The sequence below is a fragment of the Podarcis cretensis genome (assembly GCF_951804945.1).
Source record: "Podarcis cretensis genome assembly, chromosome: 17".
NCBI classification, from domain to species: Eukaryota; Metazoa; Chordata; class Lepidosauria; order Squamata; family Lacertidae; genus Podarcis; species Podarcis cretensis.
In genome coordinates, this window is record NC_137187.1 from 37333306 (window position 1) to 37353934 (window position 20629).

At 45.3% G+C, this 20629-nt stretch overlaps 1 protein-coding gene across 1 annotated transcript; it reads right to left on the minus strand.

Moving 5' to 3' along the window:
* Positions 1–836: 836 nt before the first annotated feature.
* Positions 837–15245, minus strand: TBC1D25 (TBC1 domain family member 25). Its single transcript, XM_079960043.1, has 6 exons — positions 14977–15245; positions 10223–10332; positions 9109–9263; positions 8086–8210; positions 7500–7688; positions 837–7266 (listed from the first exon to the last, which is right to left on the minus strand). Exons 1-6 carry the CDS (start codon positions 15064–15066, stop codon positions 5902–5904), a joined length of 2034 nt encoding a protein of 677 aa, XP_079816169.1. The 5' UTR covers positions 15067–15245; the 3' UTR covers positions 837–5901.
* Between the last annotated feature and the right edge of the window lie 5384 nt (positions 15246–20629).

Sequence of the window (20629 nt, forward strand, 5' to 3'; positions counted from 1 at the left end):
AAGCGTCCTTGTTCCACTGTTCCAAGTAAAGCCCATGTCTTTTGCAGATACATAGCCTGTGTTTCCCAGTGCCTAACACTTCCTTCTAACACTGTCTCATCCCCACAGCAATCTCTATTTAGCTACCCTTCCATGCTTACTCTCTTTGCAGTTGGCACTCTAAGCAGGTTTTGCCTAGTAATACATGGAGTACTATTGTTTCCCTAAGCAAATTCACCAATAAACTGTAGGTGTTCAGTTAACTATGACAGATTCTATGCAAGTATAACAACACTGGCCTTTTGTTCCTTATGGTTGCAATCCAGTCCAGTATCAACCACAGTCAAATTATTCTCCCGCAACCCACAGAATCTAGCAAAGTATTTGCCATCTACAAAATATAGTTTCGCTGCTGGCAGCTCAACTCTCCAGTTACCAAGCTTGTATGGATATACATCAAATATTGAATCCTTCCTGGATAGGGTTGCCATGTTTGTCACTGCCGAAAGGTCTGCAGCTTCAGTGTTGCCTATGGCATTTCTGCTGCCTGAAGCAGGCGGCTGAAAGGTCAACACACCATGGCCAATATTTTAAAGTCTGGTTGCACCATTCAGACACCAGTTCCTGCCTTCATCCATGCATCCGACAGATAGATTCTTTCCACTTCCTGTACCACTTCAGGCAGGACACTTCACCCTGTTGGAAGGAAAAGCTGGCTCTGGTACTTTTAAACAACTGCACGACAGGAAGAAATCCAACAAGTAACCTAAAGTGCAATTATATAAATTACTTGGAAGAAGTTTATTCCATGTAAACAGATTCAGCTTTTCTTGGTACAGATTTTTATTTTAAAAAAGAATTTTCCCATTTTGACTTTTAACACAGCTCCACATTTTCTATCTGTGCTGTTTTAGTGAGTATCAACTTATGTTGTCTACCAACTGTTCACTCCTTCGTCTCATCACATCTTTGCCTGTGAGCCTCTAGGGCTGGAAACCTGCTGGTTTCTTTCCAACACCATTATTTCTGTCTGGCCAGACCAGGCACACCAAAGCAGCTCTGAATGAAATCAGCAAGCAGCACTGCTTTATTTAGATTTCCATTCCTTTATCACATCAGCTTTAAAACAAAGAGAGACAAAAGTGCCTGAGGCCTTGAAGAAAAAGGGCCATTTGAGTTGAATGATTACACATTAAGAGGGGATCAAAAGTGGAAAGAAGTTGCATACATATATGAGACAGAAATGTTTTAAATAAGACGGACCCGTTCAAGCACATAGCACTATGAATGCCACATCTCATGAGAGGGAGGGAGATTGTGGGATGGGGGAAGAGATTGAACTCCAAAGGCGACGGCCTCGCTTCTTGCCACCCAATCTACTTGCTGTTCCTTTTCAGTTCATTTGTAAATTGGGTTGGCTGGAGGGGACTCCCTGACCCCACTGGACCCCATTTGGAGTCAGCAAAGCTGTGAAGAAGAATGAAGCAAACTTGTCCCAGAGGCATAAACATAGGCTGGACTCTGAACGTAGGCTGGACATTGTTAAAGGCTTCAAGATCTACAGAAGAGAGGCTGGGTTAACAAGAAAGCAGCTCGTATGCTTCCATTCTCTCAGCAGGTGAACACAAATTTAAGCTTCCAATTTAAGCTTTGAAAATATACAGGATAAACAAAACATTTTGGTGTTGCTGGGAGAAAATCAAAATGCCACTCTACCTCCTATTTGTTGAAAGGGGAACACAATCCACTGATATTTTTTCTCATGAAAGCCACACAGAAGTCCAATTCAATACCCCATCTCTTGTAATCCCAAATCTTCTGCCTATGAACATTATTGGACACCCCTATATCTTGAATTTTCACTCAAATAATTTTGAATAAGGTGTTTCTTCGGCTTTAGCTCTTTGAATAACTTTGTTCAGGGCTGGTGGGAAGCCTATATAAATTATCCCACAAAAAAATAAAAACCAGGCCAAACATGTGCAGTGGGATTCTGGCACAAACAGTCCTCAAAGCCAGACAGCCCTCCCTCAACACCTTTGTGTTTGTGCACACATCCCAGCCCAAAACTAAAATAACCCCCGGCAAAAAACTTGCAAAATAAATAAGCAGCACACAACTAATACGAAGGCAGAGTAAAAGCACACACTTATAAATATAACACAGAGCAACAAGTTTGGATAAGGTAGAAGTCTTGTTCCAATGGAATCTGACCATCAGCACCAAGAAGGCTCCAAAGGTGGAATAACGGAAAATGGAGTTTATGTCACAGCCTGTGAAACTTCTGCTTGGCTTCCAATGCCAGGAAGTGGCAAGGTACAACGAAAGCAGGATTTAGGGGAGTGAGAGATGGAGCTTAGTAATGTACCGCACTCCTGTGATAAGCAAGGCTGCCCCTAGTGGATTCTCAGAAGCAGAGATACAGCCATACATGCTGTATATCATCACTACCCTTTATTAATGAACATCCACCAGGAACTTCTCATGTGCAGACTTCATGGATGCTAACAGGAGCTGCACACAAAAAAGAGATCCTGGTTGTTTTAGTTAGGAAAGCTTCCCAGTGGACTACAACCCATGGGTCAGGGGTCTTTCTTCCATGGGGCAGCTGCCTCATGGCAAGATTCCTTTGCTAGAGGCACACAGAGGGAACAGGAGGGGGGTGGTGGTGGTGGCAGAAGTAGGGGAGGAGGGAGAGAAGAGCGAGGAGGAACAGGGGCTCAGACGAGTGTGGCAAAGGGTCATCTCCCAATTCCCAAAGCAAATAATATCTAGGCACACCTTAAAGCTACAAGTAATGCTAATTAAGCAACTGCTCTTTCCCCAACAACCCCCCTGTTAATAAACCAATCACGTTTCCAATGTCAGTTAAAGCCATTATATTATTCAGACAGTTGATTCAGTTCCTCATGGTGCAGTATTTGGCGGGGGGGGGGAGTGAGGCAGGCAGAGGAAGACAATCATCCTAAAATCACCAGACTTTGAGGACTGCAATCCTGAAAGGAAGTTTTCTGAGTATGGCGAAAAGGTTGGGAGCTGATTTGCACCCTCTCCTCAATTTAAAGGGGAATTATGTATCTTGATTATAATGTAGGGACATCCTGGAAGTTAAATAACCAAGGAGACCTGGTTCAGACACAGTGACTCCAACAGCATCCTGCAGGAAGCAAACCACCATATTGGGGTATGTGTCTATGAACCACCTTTTGCAAGCCAAGTTAGACACTCTGCATTCATCCAGAATCAACTTCTTTTAAAAAATAGGACAATATGGAACCTATGTAATGGATGTAGCTCCAAAACTGGTTATTCTACCTTTTCTGGACCTCTGTTCTCAAAAGGACTTATGCCTTCTGATTAATTGTTCTTCACCTCTACTGCTGTCTGCCATCAGTATCAATACGGAAGGAGTTGGTGAAAGGGTGTAGAGAGCTGTACAGACCTCCTCCTCCAATGTAGCTTCATTGTTTTAAACTAAGCTACAGCTCCTTCTAGTGGACATTTCATTAAAAGAATGAGCTCATGCCTTTTAAAAAATACAGATAGATAGGACTTGCAGTTCTGCATCCTGCCCCCCAAATGAAGTACAGATGCCTCTGTGGCACTAAGTTATCTGAAGTCCCTTTTAATTAGCCCTGCTTTGATTTTCTCTTATTGACTTTGATGGTTCTCAGGTTGTTAAAATTCACCTAACTCCAACCAATCAAGAAAGGAAGCTGCTTAAGGCCTCACTGCTGATGGCAAGCCTCATTTGTGGCCCCTGCCGATTTCTGCTCTTGGCCTGCAGAGATTTAAAAGCCCATGTTAGTACAAAGGCTGCTCTGGCTAGAAAAGATGTGATGGCCTGGGACACTTCACCTCATTCCCACCTTCCAGTATATCCTTTTTCTAAGCCAAAAATTTTCTAGTCTGGAGAAGGAATTTAATGTAGTGTTATGGCAATCATTCAGTTTGTCGGACAGAATGACCCTTCTCTTCTACCCTCCGCATGCTGTTCTGGGGATTCTCCTGACCCCTCAGAGCAAATTTCAGGGGGTGTGGAGGAGGGAATGGGAAGCCCTGTTGTGCAGGCAGATGTCCTTACGCAGGTTTCCACAGAACTAGTTAGTTGAAACCCACCATGGTGATTTAAGCCACAGCTAGCTGTGAATTAAGGCAAGCAAATGAACACATGGAGGAATGGGGGGGGGGCAGAACAGGGCACACTGTCGCACCCCCAACATTAAGAGAGGAGGGGAGGGGGGAGTCTCAAAATAATTTGCCACTGAATCTAGGAATTGCACATCTAAAATGGAAACTGAACTCTAACACTGGAGTTAAAACAAATGAATGTTTCCAATGGCCTTTAGGGACACGGTTGAGCCCATTTTGCTCATCTGAAGCAGAGTGAGCCAACAACAATGTACCTTTTGGCTGGAAAAGAAGTGGTGCTACTGACTGAACAGTATTCAGCACAGTCTACTTTTTGTACCATCTACGGCATCTCCCACCCAGTCTGTTCCAAGGCAGAAAGGTAGCAGCACAGCCTATTCAGGTATGAACTCTCAATAATCAAACAGTTTTAAGACAGGGTCACAAGTGATTTGGTTTCCAGTTTAACCTAGAAACAGCAAGAATGGAGATTCAAGAATCAAAACACTTTTTCCTCTATCAAGAGGCAAACACTACTACCATTTGCTACTATTTGACTTCAGATTAATGCATTAAGATTAGAAGCAGCTTGAGTTCTCTCTGTCTAATGATACAGAATCTGTTGCTACATGTTCCAGCGCAATCCTGCCCTGCAAGCTAAAGATGCATAGAGAAACAATTGTTAAGAATTTGGCAACCTGCGTTTAAATAAGAAAGCCAGTTAAAGAGACTGGAAACAAAACCCACCTGACCAGGCAATGGCTGTTTTTACAGCAAGCAAATCTTGGATGATATATCAGCTGAGGAGAACGCCAGTTAAGAGAAAGTGTGCGAGCCAGACACAAGGTATTACTTACCCAAGAGCAAGATCTATAAGGGCACTGTGGCATCAAGACTCCATTCAACTCTCCCAATCCACTCTTTTACTAGACTCTTGACTCCCCATGAGTATTTAATTCACAAAAGACCACTGAGATGGCCCAATTTTAAAAAAGGACAACCTGTTCGGATTAAAAATCGGCCAGTAAGGGCAATGGGGTGTTACAAGTCCACTTTTAAACACACCAAGCATATTTTTTCCAAGGCTGCAAGTTCAGTTCTTAAAAAGCGCTTTCAAGCTAAAACAGAAAGGCAATACTAGAGGAATGAACAAAATTATAGAGAAAATAAAGTGCTTTTAAAAAACCCAAATGGGCAAAAACATTTAAATAACTCAGCATAAAAGGCAAGTTTTTGCAGAGAGGCGTATGTGCAGGGAAATTAAGGTCACATCAAGATTCAGCAATTTAAAAATGCCTTTGGCAAACCTGCCCAGAACGGAAGAGACCAGGTTACAGAAGGGTCATAAATCAATCTTGATTGCTTAGTGACCAACATTCTAAGGAGGACATTAGTAAGTGGGTAGATAAGAAGGGGAAATGCATGTCAAGTATTGACTAGGAGGAGGGAAAGGGGCTAACAGAGTGTAAAACCTGGCTGCTCCAGGGTAGATCTTCCTAGGAAGATAATTAGCACTTGGAAGGGTAGGAGGCACAGGAGATAGATGGAACATCTCTGCCAAGATATTTGCACAAAGAGATAGATAAAAACAGAGTACATTTGACACAGAAGGTGTATTGAGTGGGACAATCCAACTTAGCCGCTCCAGGCCACCTCCCATGAAGATTACTGTAGAGCTGAGACCAAGCCGGATTACTCATTGTTCACCCTTCCACATCAGTGCTTGCACCATAATGGCAGCAGGGAACCAGTCCCCACATGTCAAGAGAAGAAAAGGGGTGGGGTGTGGGGTCACAACGCGGCAGGAGATTCAGCCGCTGCCTCATCACCCTCTTCAGAGTCCCAGACTTCAGACTGCAGGTAGTTGGCAAAGAGGGCCTTGGCGCGATGAAGGATCTTGTTCAGGTTGTGACGACGGACCAAGCGGTCAAAATGCATGGCCAGCTCATTGTAGTCCATGTTGTTCTTGATGATATGGTCTCGGTGCTCCAGGAGGATGGCGAGGCACAGGAAGAGCACAAAGGGGTTGCCTCTGCCAAACTCCTGCGGGGGTGGCAGGCTGACTGCAGCAACAGGAGAAGGAGCAGCAGTTCCACGGGAGGGAGAGGAAGGGGTGTGAACCACAGAGTCCCCCTTCTCCTCATCCGACTGGCTTTCCTCATTGCCGTTGGTTGAGGAGGAGGCTGAGTCTCGAGAGGGTGGTGTTAAGGCCCGAAGGGATGGAGCAGAAAAGGACTTGGCCACGTTAGTTGTCTGGATCAATGGATCCTGCTCATTGCTACAGTCCTCGTCCTCTTCTACTGAGCGCTGAAATCTGGGCGATGGGTCATCCTCTGAACTGTCCTCATTATGAGTGCTGTAATACTTGAACTCCCCAAAGCTAGACTGTTTCACTAGTGTCTTTTCATCAGAAACTGCCCCTTGGCAGGGTTGGTCCCCAGCTGCCTCAAAGCTGCAAGCTGGACGCAACATGTGTCTCCTTCGAACAGGCTGGCTGCTGTCTCCGGGCCTGGCCGGCGGGCCCACCAACTCCACTTCCTTCTCAGGAGGGTCGGGAGGAAAGGAGCTCCAGGTGACCTCCAGCATGCGCAAGGCATCCTCAAAGGCAAACTCACGCTTGAGTTCCAGCAGCAGCCAGCGATAGCAGAAGAAGAGGTCATCGGCGCCCCGGGAGAGGAGGTAGGAGTAGAACTCTGGGTCTGAATGGCGGAGGAGAAGCTTGAGGTGGGAGAACTTCACTGACATGACTTCACCATCCACCTGGAAATTGCCCTCCAGGCGTTTCATGATGCCACAGAAGCAGATGAAGGCGTGAGCTTCATTGTCCATGACAGCCAGAATGGGGGAGGCGATGTCACTCATGCCCTGGCAATAGGAGATTTGTGGGTGGGTGACGGCATAGGTGGTTAAGAGGTCATGCAGGGCTGTCAGGTGGGGGTTGTCATCTGAGCCTGCGTAGTAGGGATGGGTGCGATCTGTTCGCAGAACGTCCTTCAGCACGTTGCTGCGAATGAAGTCCAGGTCCTCGGGGCTGGCGCGAGCTTCCCACTCCCCCTTCAGCTGCTCGTACTCCCGAGTCTTCCGCTTCATGTAATCCATGCGCTCCTGACCCGTCAACCCATCAGGATAGACATTTAGCAAGTATCGCCAAACCACCTGTGGGAAACAGGGAGGATGACTCAACACCGGAACAGCTTTTCCCATCAATGGCAACAAGCTGAAGGATCAGTTACAGGAAGACACCCGCCCTCAAAGCAGCGGACATGCATCCATGCCAAGACAAATGGCCTCAGAGTGGGAGCAAAGGGAAAGACGCCTTGCCCTCGCCCCCTTAACCACATGCCTGTCTCTCGAGGCAGAAAACTGACCTCCAGAATCCCAATCCCCACCTTGCGTAGAGAGGGCTCAACTCCACCGTGGAAAATTCGGAGACGCAGCTCTGCAGGTCTTGTCAGCTGTCCTTCATGGTTCAGGTACGTGTGGAACTCGGAGTCGCTCAGTGGGGGCTTAAAAGGTTTGACGTCCTCGCCATAGGACCAGCTGAGTGCTTGTTGGACCTTAGACAGTGTCCTGCCCACCTGCCAGTTGACAAAAGTAAAGCTGAGGTCAGAAAGTAACCTGTACACAACCATGCTCAAAAGAAAGAACTTGTAAGTTCTACAACATGAGCTCAGTAACTTAGAACACAAAGGTAAGAGAACGGGCAACCTGCCTCAGACATTGTATATATGTATGTGGTTACATCTTGGCTTTAGGGTCACCTCTGTAGCTTAGGAGAGGGAGTTAATCTTCTGAGCAAAAAAAGCTGGATCTTTTGTGGTTCATGAATAGAGCTAGGCTGGAAGATAATGGAAGTTAGAACTGGTTTCTCTCCTCTGCCTCTTTCCATCCAAGGAGTTAAAAAGCACCTCCTGGATATTTGTTTGTGGAACATCACATCATGAAAGTCAAAAGGATCATCCTCTTATGGCTTACCTGGGAGATGATGGACTGAGTGAAGGGCAGGGCTGCAGCTGCCAGAGACCGCTTCTCCACCAGCAGCAGGTCGGTACTGATGACATCCTTGGGGCTGATGATGTCCCAGTCTTCTAGCAGGGGGCCTAAGAGAATATGGCAATGGCATGAGCCAACTCCCCAAGCCCAGTATCTGCCATTCCCTCACCACCACCCAGCATAATTTCACAGGATCAAATCTCACTGCATGTTGAGAAGTGCTACAGAAAGGACACAAACAAAATAATCATGCTGTGCATACCTCACTTTAAAAAGAAAAAAGAGCATAAAGCAAAGTAGAGTTCCATGATCTGTATAAATGATGAAAACAAAGTATTAACATTTACACATTCCTGCTTATTTTACATAATTCTGCTTCTGCCGTGAAGGGTCAATTCTGCTTCTGCTGGATAATAATCCAGCATAATCACATGCTTGAAAACAATAATATGTATCAAAAAGCCCTAGAAATTTGCTTTGAAAAGAAGGATGGGTTACAGGGGACTGGATTCTACAGTCAGTACCAAATTCTGCACTCGCGTGTTGCAAACACAGAATCCACAAAGTCTGAAAAAAGGTTTGGGCTGCTTTGCATGCCACCCATAAACGGGAGTGATCAAACTGCACTCTATAAAAAGGCAACAGGGAGTTCTAAAGTAAACTGAGCAATATACAGTAGCCAGAGTTGGAAAGGTATGGGGGGGGCATAGTCAATCCCCCCTCTTCAGCCCTAATATTTTTTCCCCTTAGAGTCTCCAGTAAATTTGATGCTTCATTTTGTACCTAAATCAACATCAAGTGATTCAAATCATTCCTTTCTTTACAGCAGCAATCAGGTAACATTTCTACAAGAGTAAACAACACTAGCAGAGAAGACAAAAGAACTGAATTCCTTGGACATGTCCATAGCATAAGGAGCCAAGTGAGGACTTGAGATGGGACCAAGGGGTGCAAGGACTGGAACCAGGACTCGCAGCTCTCTTGTTCAGTGTGTGTGTTACTTACTATCCTCTGAGGGCTTGATGTCTATCTTGAGCTGCAAGTAAGGCTTGGAGGCTCCAGCAAAGGCCATGCCCAGATCCCAATCTGACATCAGTGACAAATATGATTCTTGGCCTTGCTTATCTCGGCCCAGGTAGCTGATGGCAAAATTCTTTTTCCTAAGGTGAGTAAAGACAGGCATGTTCATATTCTTTCCCCGCATTTAAAACAGGACACCTCTTTTGTTTAATGGAACCTACATGGCTGTTCTTATGATGTTGTTTAAAAAACAACAATACGCAGTCACAGTTGCTGAATATGTTTAATTCACTGCTGGTAGACATGGTACATACATGCAGTGGAGCAAATATATGTGCCTTCATCATTCACAACTGTACAAGAAGCATGCATGCTGCGTCCCACACCAAAACAAGATCTATTACATGTAAAGTGGCTCTCAGGACAAAGTTTCCTACTGTCTGTGTAGCAGACAGGCTGTCCAGCTTTATATACATGTGATGAAATCAGGTCTGGCTTACTCAGGACGTAACAGCTAAATCCCATCCAGACTTAGCACCTTGTTGTGCTAACATCTGGGGGTTTTCTGCAAGGGAACCTATCTCACTCTCTGCATGAGGTAATTGTTTAGTTCTCACAAGCAAAGAGGATGGTAGCAAAATGATTTGTTGGATATTACCATGTGCTTTTTTAATTATGATTTTACTGTAAATTTCAGTCACTACTGAAAACAGAAACTGTTAATAATAATGAAGGTAAAGATTGTTCATGTTTATTCGAAATGACAGAAGACTGGTGATCCAAAGTTTAACCACTCTCCCTCTCCTTACTTATGAGGAGAACCCTTGGTATGAGAGGCTCCCCTTTGAACATGGGATCAAATCCGTAGCTTTCAGAAGATTTGATGTCAGAACCGGGAAAGGAATGCAAGACTTCCTGTTCTCATGTCACTTTTACTCATGTCCCTTCAAACCTCATTCCCCTCCTAGATATGAAAACAGAAGCTCCATCTCTCAGCTCCACCTTCACTGACCCCATTTTCATTTAGTGGGAAAGTAGCAAGGGAGCTAAAAGTCGGGACTACCCAGTTCCATATTTTCTATCCTCTTCCCAGACTCACCCATTTAGGTCAAATGCCCTGATGAGGATGTGCTGCAATACATCCAGTGAGGTGATTTGTGGATCCACGGCGAAGGTACGGAACTCAGGTTGCAAGAAGCCTTCACATTTCTGAAAAGATTACAAAAAGTAAGCAGGACCAAAGAACCAACCCTATAACTTGGAGGAAGCAGAGATCCAGTGAATGAGAGGTTGGGGAAAACAAGTTCCGAATGCCACCCAACTATAATCTCTTAATTTCCCTATTGACAAAAATAAAAAGTTTGTCTCCAAATCTCCACACCACCAGCAACACGCTCTGCTTTTTTCTACCACAATGATACTAAGTTCTAAGGGTTCGTTCTACCCACAGTGAAAACAGCCCTTTAAATGCTATCTATATATACCAAACACATAAGCCTGATACTTTACAGACCAAAGAACAGATCCTTCCCCTAGGATAACCCTAACAAGAGAGGAACAACGAATGGTTCTATTGTTAGTGTATTAATACACAAAGGGGATAGCTCACTGACCATGAACTGATGCAATTCCATTTACATCAATGGAGTTACACCAAGCTAAGTGCTTGGCAATCTCTCTCACAAAAGTAGGCCTTCTGAAGTATATCGGTCGGTGCAACTTGCTTCTTATCAACCTAGACTTTATCAAGTGGCAAATTCAGCTCTTTTACATCAGATTTACTACTGGAAAGATTACTAGTGGGAAAGGTAGATCTCATACACAGTTGTGTTTCTCAATATTTTGTAACCAGGGATACTGGGGGCCAAACATGTGAGCTGAAACTTACAAAATATTTGAGCTATCACTCAGCTATTGCAGTATCTACATAGCTACAAGGTTGGCAATAATCCTTCAACATCGTACAAAAGAAAAAGGGTCCAAAATGGCTTTTGGCTACTTCCATATACAATGTCATCTCTTCACACTAACAGAAACAATGGAGTGAGCAGATCTTAACGCAGTCTGGAGTATGGTCCAGATTATATCATTTACAGAAGGTTTACAGCCACAGAGACATAGTCCTACCTATGTCTGATGGGTGGTGTACAAATAATAAATTTATTATTATTATTCGCAAAGCAGTGGCTTCCAATTAAACTAACTGCCCAACCCTAAGTATATTACTAGGTGAGTAAACAAGCTTTAGGGACGCAGGTGGCGCTGTGGGTTAAAGCCTCAGCGCCTAGGACTTGCCGATCGAAAGGTCGGCGGTTCGAATCCCTGCGGCGGGGTGCGCTCCCGCTGCTCGGTCCCAGCGCCTGCCAACCTAGCAGTTCGAAAGCACCTCTGGGTGCAAGTAGATAAATAGGGACCGCTTACCAGCGGGAAGGTAAACGGCGTTTCCGTGTGCGACTCTGGCTCACCAGAGCAGCGATGTCACGCTGGCCACGTGACCCGGAAGTGTCTCCGGACAGCGCTGGCCCCTGGCTTCTTAAGTGAGATGGGCGCACAACCCCAGAGTCTGTCAAGACTGGCCCGTATAGGCAGGGGTACCTTTACCTTTTAAACAAGCTTTACCAGGAAACAACCCAGTGAACTCAGTTGAACCTATCCCCAAGCATGCTTACATCAGTCTGCCAAAATAACACTTTTGACTAGTATAAAACCAGATACACCGATACTTCAGTTCTCAAATGAAATCTGTTCCAAAAGCCCATTCGTCTTAAGAGAGGCACGGCTTTCCATTGGTTGCAAGAGTTTCTTGCACTCAGAAGCCGCGTCACACGTTCAGGTTCTGAAAAACGTTCAAAAACGGAAACATTATTTCCGGGTTTTTGACGTTTGAGAACCAAAACATATGATGACGGAGGCGTTCGGGAACCGAGGTTCCACTGCACTAATTACATTACTAACAGAAAAATTTGAGAGGAGAAATATTTGCCCAAAATGTAATCTAAATATCTATATACTGTCAAAATAACAGGTGCTAGAAACCTGACAAGAGAAGCAGGTGCAGCTACTGCAAACTAGACAATCTGAGTACAAAACATGTGTTTTATAGATCAGTGTGTTATAGATTATCTGTATCTGAAGAAGAGTGCATCACACGAAAGCTCATACCTAAAACTACTCAGTTGGTCTCTAAGGTGCTACATTATAATTTTTAAACCCTTTTGGAAGGATTTTTTTAAAGACTTTCTTAGATCATACAACTTTTTTGAAGACTTGATTCTTTTAAGGGAGTTTTTAGGTTTTTAAGAAGAGTCTTAACTATCTTCTAAAAGAACTGTTTTAATTTATTTCAACTATGGCAGACCAACACGGCTGCCTACTTGAATATAGATTAGTACAACCATGAGGGACAAAGTCATAGAATTGTAGAGTCGGGAGAAACCCAAGAGTTATCAAGTTGTCCTTATTTTGGAAAGCGTGTAACTGAAGGCATTCTTCTTGTGAAGAAGAAATCATCTCCAAACCTGTAAGCGGTTGTGTATAGTGAATCAACAATTGTGAACTAATTCTCTTTCTTCTTCTACGAAATGAAATACAGTTCCTTTACAACATTATTTTACACTCATAGATTGTCTGCAGCTACTATTAAATTTAGTAAAGTTTCTTAGAGTAATAAAGCACTAAGAAGTGTGAATTCCCATTGCCTGCTGAGAGCAAGTTAATCTCTCTCTCCACATCTAAGTTCCTAAACTGTCACTAATAACTGTGTAAAAGAGTCAACACACTACTTGTTATTTGTATCCACCAAGGAGGCCACTCACAATTTGACAGCAATGAGCAGTACATCAAATTGAAAGAAAGCGGCTCTAACCCTTCGAGAACTAGAAGTATGGCTACTATAAACAACTGTTTGGTGTGATGTCTGTATTGAAGTAATGACTTGTGTAAGTCATAGCTCTCAACTTTTCCCTTTTTTTAAGGGAAATTTCCTTATTCCGAATACGATTCCTCACAAGAAAAGGGAAAAGTTGGCAGCTATGCAGTAAGTTCAAAGGCTGAGCAGGAATTTGCCCCTGCTCAGCTCTAGCCCAGGAGTGGGAAACGTGTGGCCCTTTAGCAATGCAATCAATATGCAGATGATACCCAGCTCTACCTCTCTTTCAAATCAGAACCAGTGAAGGCGGTGAAGGTCCTGTGTGAGTGCCTGGAGGCGGTTGGAGGATGGATGGCGGCTAATGGATTGAGGTTGAATCCTGACAAGACAGAAGTACTGTTTTTGGGGGACAGGGGGCGGGCTGGTGTGGAGGACTCCCTGGTCCTGAATAGGGTAACTGTGCCCCTGAAGGACCAGGTGCGCAGCCTGGGAGTCATTTTGGACTCACAGCTGTCCATGGAGGCGCAGGTCAATTCTGTATCCAGGGCAGCTGTCTACCAACTCCACCTGGTACGCAGGCTGAGACCCTACCTGCCTGCGGACTGTCTCGCCAGAGTGGTGCATGCTCTAGTTATCTCCCGCTTGGACTACTGCAATGCGCTCTACGTGGGGCTACCTTTGAAGGTGACTCGGAAACTACAACTAATCCAGAATGCGGCAGCTAGACTGGTGACTGGGGGCGGCCGCCGAGACCACATAACACCGGTCTTGAAAGACCTACATTGGCTCCCAGTACGTTTCCGAGCACAATTCAAAGTGCTGGTGTTGACCTTTAAAGCCCTAAACGGCCTTGGTCCAGTATACCTGAAGGAGCGTCTCCACCTCCATCGTTCTGCCCGGACGCTGAGGTCCAGTGCCGAGGGCCTTCTGGCGGTTCCCTCATTGCGAGAAGCAAAGCTACAGGGAACCAGGCAGAGGGCCTTCTCGGTCGTGGAACGCCCTCCCATCAGATGTCAAAGCAATAAATAACTACCTGACATTCAGAAGACATCTTAAGGCAGCCCTGTTCAGGGAAGTTTTTAATCTGTGATATTTTAGTGTATTTTTGGTTTTTATGGAAGCCGCCCAGAGTGGCTGGGGAGACCCAGCCAGATGGGCAGGGTACAAATAATAAATTATTATTATTATTATTATTGTCCAGCATGGCCAATGGCCATGGGCGATGGGGGTTGTAGTCCAGCAGCATACCTGAAAGACCGCTTTCTTCCGTTAGAGATCCTCCCAGGCAGAGGGGAGTCTTTGGGTAGTTCCACTGCATAGTTGTCATCCTTTCCTTTTTTTGCAGGAAATTCCCTTATTCCAGCGCTGTTTCCCACTGCTTCCTGCTGCTATCCCGGATTGTTAGATATCCCGTAGACTGTCCCCGGGACAGGTGAGGCTGCTGATCCCTTATTTTCGAGGCTCCCCAGGACAGGTGAGGCTGCTGATCCCTTATTTTCAAATCTGAAAGTTGACAGCTATGTTCCACTGCCCTCAGAGGTTCAGCAGGTAGGTGGCCCAGGAGACTTTTCTCTGCGGCAGCCCCGAAGTGGTGCAATTCCCTCCCCACAGAGGTGCACCTGGCACCTTCATTTGGCAGTTTTCGTGAAACGCTGAAGGCACACACATATATTTAGGAACCTCACTATGCTCTGCCTTACCCTCTGCTTTTGCCATTCCATCTCTCAATCTCCGCAGCCCACCCTAGGACCAGGTGGCTGAAAGGGAAAGCGAGGAACCCAACTGTAAACCAAAACCCAGCCGTCAGAGGGCCGTAGGTTTCCCACGCTGCTCTAACCACTACGTGGCACTGCCTGCCGCATCCCTCCTGAAACAAAGGGTCTCCGTCCCACAACCCGCCTCCATACGAAACACGGTTCCCTCCGCCGGCCCCCGTGACGTCAGCCGCCCTTCCCCCCGCCCCCGAGTCCCCTCAGGCCGCTCACCTTGACCCGCACGCGGACCACCTCGTGCTCCTCCTCCTCGGGCGCCCCGGCCCCGCCCCCTCCCGGCGCCCCCGCCGCCGCCGCCGCCATCCCGGCGGCCCCTCCACCTTCCGGCGTGTGAGGGCGGGGGGAGGAGGCGCCTCGCGCCGGGGCCGTTGCAGCCCCCTCCCCCTCCACGTCACGCGCCCGGCGGGGGGGGGGAGGAGGGCGAAGAGGGCCCCGCGCCGTCAGCCGCCTCGCTCCGCCGGGACTCCCGCGTCAAGCGGGCGGGAGGCGGGCGGACGGAGAGGCGCCGCTTCCATCACGTGACCTCCTCCCCGCGCCGGCTACTTCCGCCCCGTCCGGCGCTGACGTCACCGCCCCGGCCTTAAAGGCGCAGAGCGCGAAGCTTGCTCAGGTGGTTTTATTAAAGGGCGTACGCGCGAGGAACTCCTTCGCCTCTGCGGGTTTTTTATTTGCGCGGGGTTTCCCGCTCTTTCTGTGCTTTAACCGCCCGAGGACCTGAAATGCGCACGGGTGGCGAGGGAAGGGTTAAGAGGAAGCGGCTCTCGCGGACGGAACAAAAGGGGGAGGGGAAATGAGAGGACCAACCAATCAGGGAAGGGGCCATGAGGCGCAACATCCGGGTCAAATGGAAACTAGTGCACGGCAATATCCTTGTGTGAAGGGTAACAACATCCGGGTCACCCGGAGTCCACGTTCGATTGGATGCAGCAGCTGCATCCGGGTCGAACATGGACGCGCGTCCGAGTCATAGATACAAAAAAAGGAGAGAGGTGCCTACGTAGGGCCCCTCACTCCGGCTTCTGTGTTGCGGAAGCATCTTGCGCCACGGGGCTGGCCAAACACGCAGGGGGGGCGTGCCGTTTTGTTCATTGAAGCCAATGGGAAAGGGGGCCGTACCGGTGACGTCACAATAGCGCGCTTGGGATAACGGACGGGCCTTTATTGCACCAGGATTGGTCTGTGATCATAGAATTCTGGAGTTGGTTCAGATGCATTGCCAGCCCATGGTTAACGCTGCTTTGAACAACCAGCCACAAGCAGTTTTGTTAATGTGATCCTGCAGTCCTCCACTGGGAATATTTCACATAATGCAAGATTTGATTCACTGACCCAGGAGGGGGTGGTAACTAAGTCAATGGAGAACGGATCAATTACAAGCTATTTTGCCACTACACTTAAACAGAATCTCCAGCCATTGTAGCTAAACAGCTAAGAGGTAACATGGTGTATACATATAAATAATAAAATTAGTAGTAGTATTATTATTGAATAGTATGTCCCTCTTTTCATCAGAGAAATCTTGGATGGTATATTCTTATGATAGTGTACACGATAAGAAGTGATCCTCTTTCAAACTGCTTCAAGCTCTCAAAAAAGATATTATGTCAGTGGTTAGTTGCACTTTCCGGAAATTCTTCAAGAACCACAAGACTGGAAGTGGGCAGGTTGGAGCAATACTACTCAAATACAACTATTGACCAGGACTGCTGTGAACATTTTTGGATATTGATTCAGAAGATTAAGAAGGCAAAATGAATTAATATTATTCTTATTTTTAAATCTACGTATGGGAATTAATACAAATATGTTTCCCTGTACCTGGCACATCAACACCTCTTTATATTGTGTTAAATAATATTTCCAATTGTAGAATTGAAAAGTCTTTGTGGTGTTGTTGTTTTTTAAAAATAAAAGCTAGAAAGACTATTTTCTACCTGTGATCCCTTAGGAGATGTTCATTCATGCTGCCACTTTCAATGGCAACTGGATAGAAATTATTGGAGGAACAAGAACATCTTATTATAGGGAAAGGGAAGAGTATAGATTCCCACAAGCCCCCCAAAAACTGGCTATGGGAAGATCAGGAAAACCTCCAGAAAAGCACACTGTGGAGGAGAGTTTCCTGCCTCCCACTCAATGAAGAATTGGAACTCAGGCTGCAGTGTCTACCAAAATCTTTAATGATCAGATCTGTGAGATACAAGGGCAATATGCCGTTCAAAGGCACAGCAGGTGCTACACATAGCCAAGCAAGCAAAGACATTGATCAGGAATGAAACATACCCTGGCTTAGGAGCTAACTCTTCTTAAGCCCCCCCCAAAATATTTGAGGGGGCCAGGCACTCCCCCCCCCAAGTAGATGGCCATTGCCATTTAAATGGTGTGTGCCTTGTCATGTGACTATGTAGGGCAGGGCTTACTGCCCCCCCCCATATTTTATTCAAGCTGGTACCCCAGCAACCCTGTTATTAGAGAGTGGGGCAGCACTAATTTCTCACCCATGTGCAATGATCCCATGTTGAAAACAAACAAATTTGTATCCACTGTATTACTGCGCCGAGGGACTTTTTTCTGTGCCCTTATGACTGACAGGTGGTGGAAGGAGCGAGCCAGAGTCTAGTGAGTGAGACTGTCCCTAGCTATAATACTGGTTTTAACCCTCTCACTGGTCAGAGCTGAAGTTGTTATTTACAACTTTAAAAAGAGATACAACAAATGTTCACTTGTGATCTCCCTAGTTGGCAAGTTTAAATTTTTCTGATAGATAGATAGATAGATAATAGATAGATGGAAGATAAATAGATAGATATCTTAATTCAGTAACTCCCTAAAAAGTGTTAGGAGGGGCAATACACTTTAAATTAAAAGGAAACTGAAAGTAAATAGAAGACCAGCAAAAATTGATCCTAATAAAACAGGGAGAGTAAATTGTGGACAGATGATGGACTTTGAGAAAGCCCCCAAAAGAAAGCTTAGCCAAGCAAAATTTAAACTGAAAACTCATAGAAATACCAAGACGAAGATATTAAATAATAATAATAATAATAATCCCCAGCCACTCTGGGCGGCTTCCATAGAAACCAAAAATACACTAAAATATCACACATTAAAAACTTCCCTGAACAAGAGAATCAAGAGAATCAATTAAAGAGAATCAAGAAAAGCAGATACACCTGATGACTAGAAAAGCCAAGGGAAAACTAAGACAAATGAAAGAATGTGAGGGGCGAAATCAAATTTATTTAACTTTTGACCAACTAGTCTAGATGTAAAAAGGAATAAAGGAAAGGGTGGGTGGATATGAAGTCTGCTTCAAGCAGATTGAAGAATAATTGTAGAAAACAGAAGGCTTTTCTTTTAAAAGGCAACTGGAGAAGCCATTTCATAAAAAGAAGGCTGGCGTTTCTGTTGCCGAAGTTACTATTATTATCATCATTATTTATTTAATTTAAATACCGCCCTGTACCCGAAGGTCTGAGGGCGGTTCCCATAAAATATCCAATACACAAAATCAAAACCAAAACAACAACCCAATAACGGGTTCCCAGAGCATAGACAACAGTAGTTAGGTATCTGAAATATACTCAGAATCGCAAAGTGATTTCATGCTCTTTATTCAGCTCATAGTGGTGAGGAGGAATGAATGAAAGTCCCCTCTAGGTATCTGCTTTATATACATTATTTACACAATGGGCTGCACATGATTGGCTAATTCCGGAATTCTACTGTAAGCCAATCAGGTTGTGGATTCACTTCTATCTGGAGCATGATTGGGTGGTTCCTGCCAACCATACTGCTGCATTGTTCTAGGACCAATCAGACTGCTGCATTCTGAATCCTATTGTTCTAGGACCAATCAGGCTGCTGCCTTTTGGATCCTATTGTTCTAGGGCCAATCAGACTGCTGCAGTTTGGATCCTATTCAACCCAGTACATAACAGTATCCCTGTCCAGATAGGAGCCTAGCCAGATAGGGGCACCAGCCAAAGCTGATGGAAGGCTCTCCAGGTCACTGAGCGCCTTCACTTGTCTCTTGACAGAGGTCATCAGACAGGTAGACCAAAGCCGTTTCTGTGCCAAAAGCAGGCCTGAACCCTGATGGAAATTGACCCGGAAAATCAGCTTCTTCCAAGAGCACCTGGATCTGGTCTGCACCACTCACTCCAGCCTCACTCCAGAAGTAAGAAAAACCAAGATTGGGAAGATTTTAACACAGGTAAGACTTAGAAGTGAGAAGGGTAGGGGGATCCAGGGGAAAAGAAAGCTGCGCATGTGATAAAGAGCAAAGCAGAGGGGCAGAAGACAACATAGCTCCTTTTAATTTAATTTTAGCTCATGTTGCTTTGTTGACAAAAATGCATTGCATTGCCGTTGTGATAGCTTCTTGGGGGCTATAGAAAAGCTCCATTGCTAATGGGCAGAACTTCATTTATTTATAATGTGTCATCAAAGGAGTAGAATAACAAACCCTCTTGAGCAGCTGGGTTAAAAGTGGTGGCATTTGGCATATGAAGCTAAGAAGAGGCATTATTATTATTATTATTATTATTACTGTCGTTTAATACTACCCCACCCATTTCCCTGATGGGAATCAAGGCAACTGACAAGCAATCTGGGAGCCACTTCAGTTTGGGGAAGTTAGAAAAGACTGAAGGCACAAAAAGAGAAATATCTATTGAACCAGAAAAGATTTGGAAGTCACTAGGATCAAGAATTGGTTCTGGGGGAAGCATAAAAGGGGGAAATAACTGAGAAAGCCACGGATGTCCCTATTTTCATCCGAGAAATGTTGGGTGGTATATTCTTGCCTGTTCAGGGAAGTTTTTAATGTGTGACATTTTAATGTGTTTTTAGTCTTTGTTGGAAGCTGCCCAGAGTGGCTGGGGAGACCCAGCCAGATGGGCAGGGTACAAATAAATTATTATTATTATTATTATTATTATTATTATTATTATTATTATTATTTCAAATTGCTTCCTCTATTATTATTATTATTATTATTCTTTCAAACTGCTTCCAGCTCTCCAAAAAATACTTCTTATTTCTCTCCAACCGTATTGGTTCAGGGACAGAAATATTTTGACTTTCAACAGAAGCAGTACCTTCCTGCAGTAGACATGCATTCATGTTCATTTGCTGCACATATCTTCCTCAGCACTTAGTAGATCTGAGATATAGGGCAAAGATAGGCATAACAAGTGTGTTCAGATAGGTGCACTAAACCACGGTTTAGCAGAGCAGGGGCATGTGAGCAGGGTGGGGTGGCAGCTTGAGAGTCTGGGTGTCCTGCAGGCATCCATGCCACCCACCCTGAGCCTGGCCGCCACCTGGACCCACTTCATCTCTGCCCCATCACCAATAACAAAAGGAGGCCACGGCTACTCCACCCCCTTCATGCACTACAGATGGCTAAACATAACAAGAATGAGACCCACTGAGCCTTGGCCTCTTCCATGCCCCGCTCCAGGGCAGCCACAAATAAAAGATCATAAACACCCACTTCAGATTAACTCCACTATCGCCTGTCGTGTGAACACAGCATAATTAATCGTAACTAGGGTTAGTTGATACAAGCTAACTTGTTAAACTCTGGCTTGATGTTGGCCTGTTTCAACCTGCCTAGTTTGTCTGGTTTGAACAACATGGCAAGCTGCGCTTAATCTGAAACAGAAGTAAAAGCCTCCAAATTCTTTTTCACACCCATGCCAGTGCGATGGGGACTGTGTGAGATGGAATCAAAATCAACCCAATCTTTAAAGAGTAGTCATGGCAGGTTCTTCACTCGTGTTTGAAATGCAGATTCCTACTGGCTTTGCAATTCATCAGAGAGAAGTACCTTCTTTTGGCACATTGAATGCTGTATCCT

What these genes read in the sequence shown, in the direction of transcription:
- TBC1D25 (XM_079960043.1), bottom strand. Translation starts at nt 15,066, where the DNA reads ATGGCGGCGGCGGCGGCGGGGGCGCCGGGAGGGGGCGGGGCCGGGGCG. An exon ending in AGGGCATTTGACCTAAATGG is followed by an intron (nt 9,264 to 10,222) that starts GTGAGTCTGGGA and finishes TACTCACCTTAG; the next exon opens with GAAAAAGAATTTTGCCATCA. An exon ending in TTGAGCCCTCTCTACGCAAG is followed by an intron (nt 7,267 to 7,499) that starts GTGGGGATTGGG and finishes TGTTTCCCACAG; the next exon opens with GTGGTTTGGCGATACTTGCT.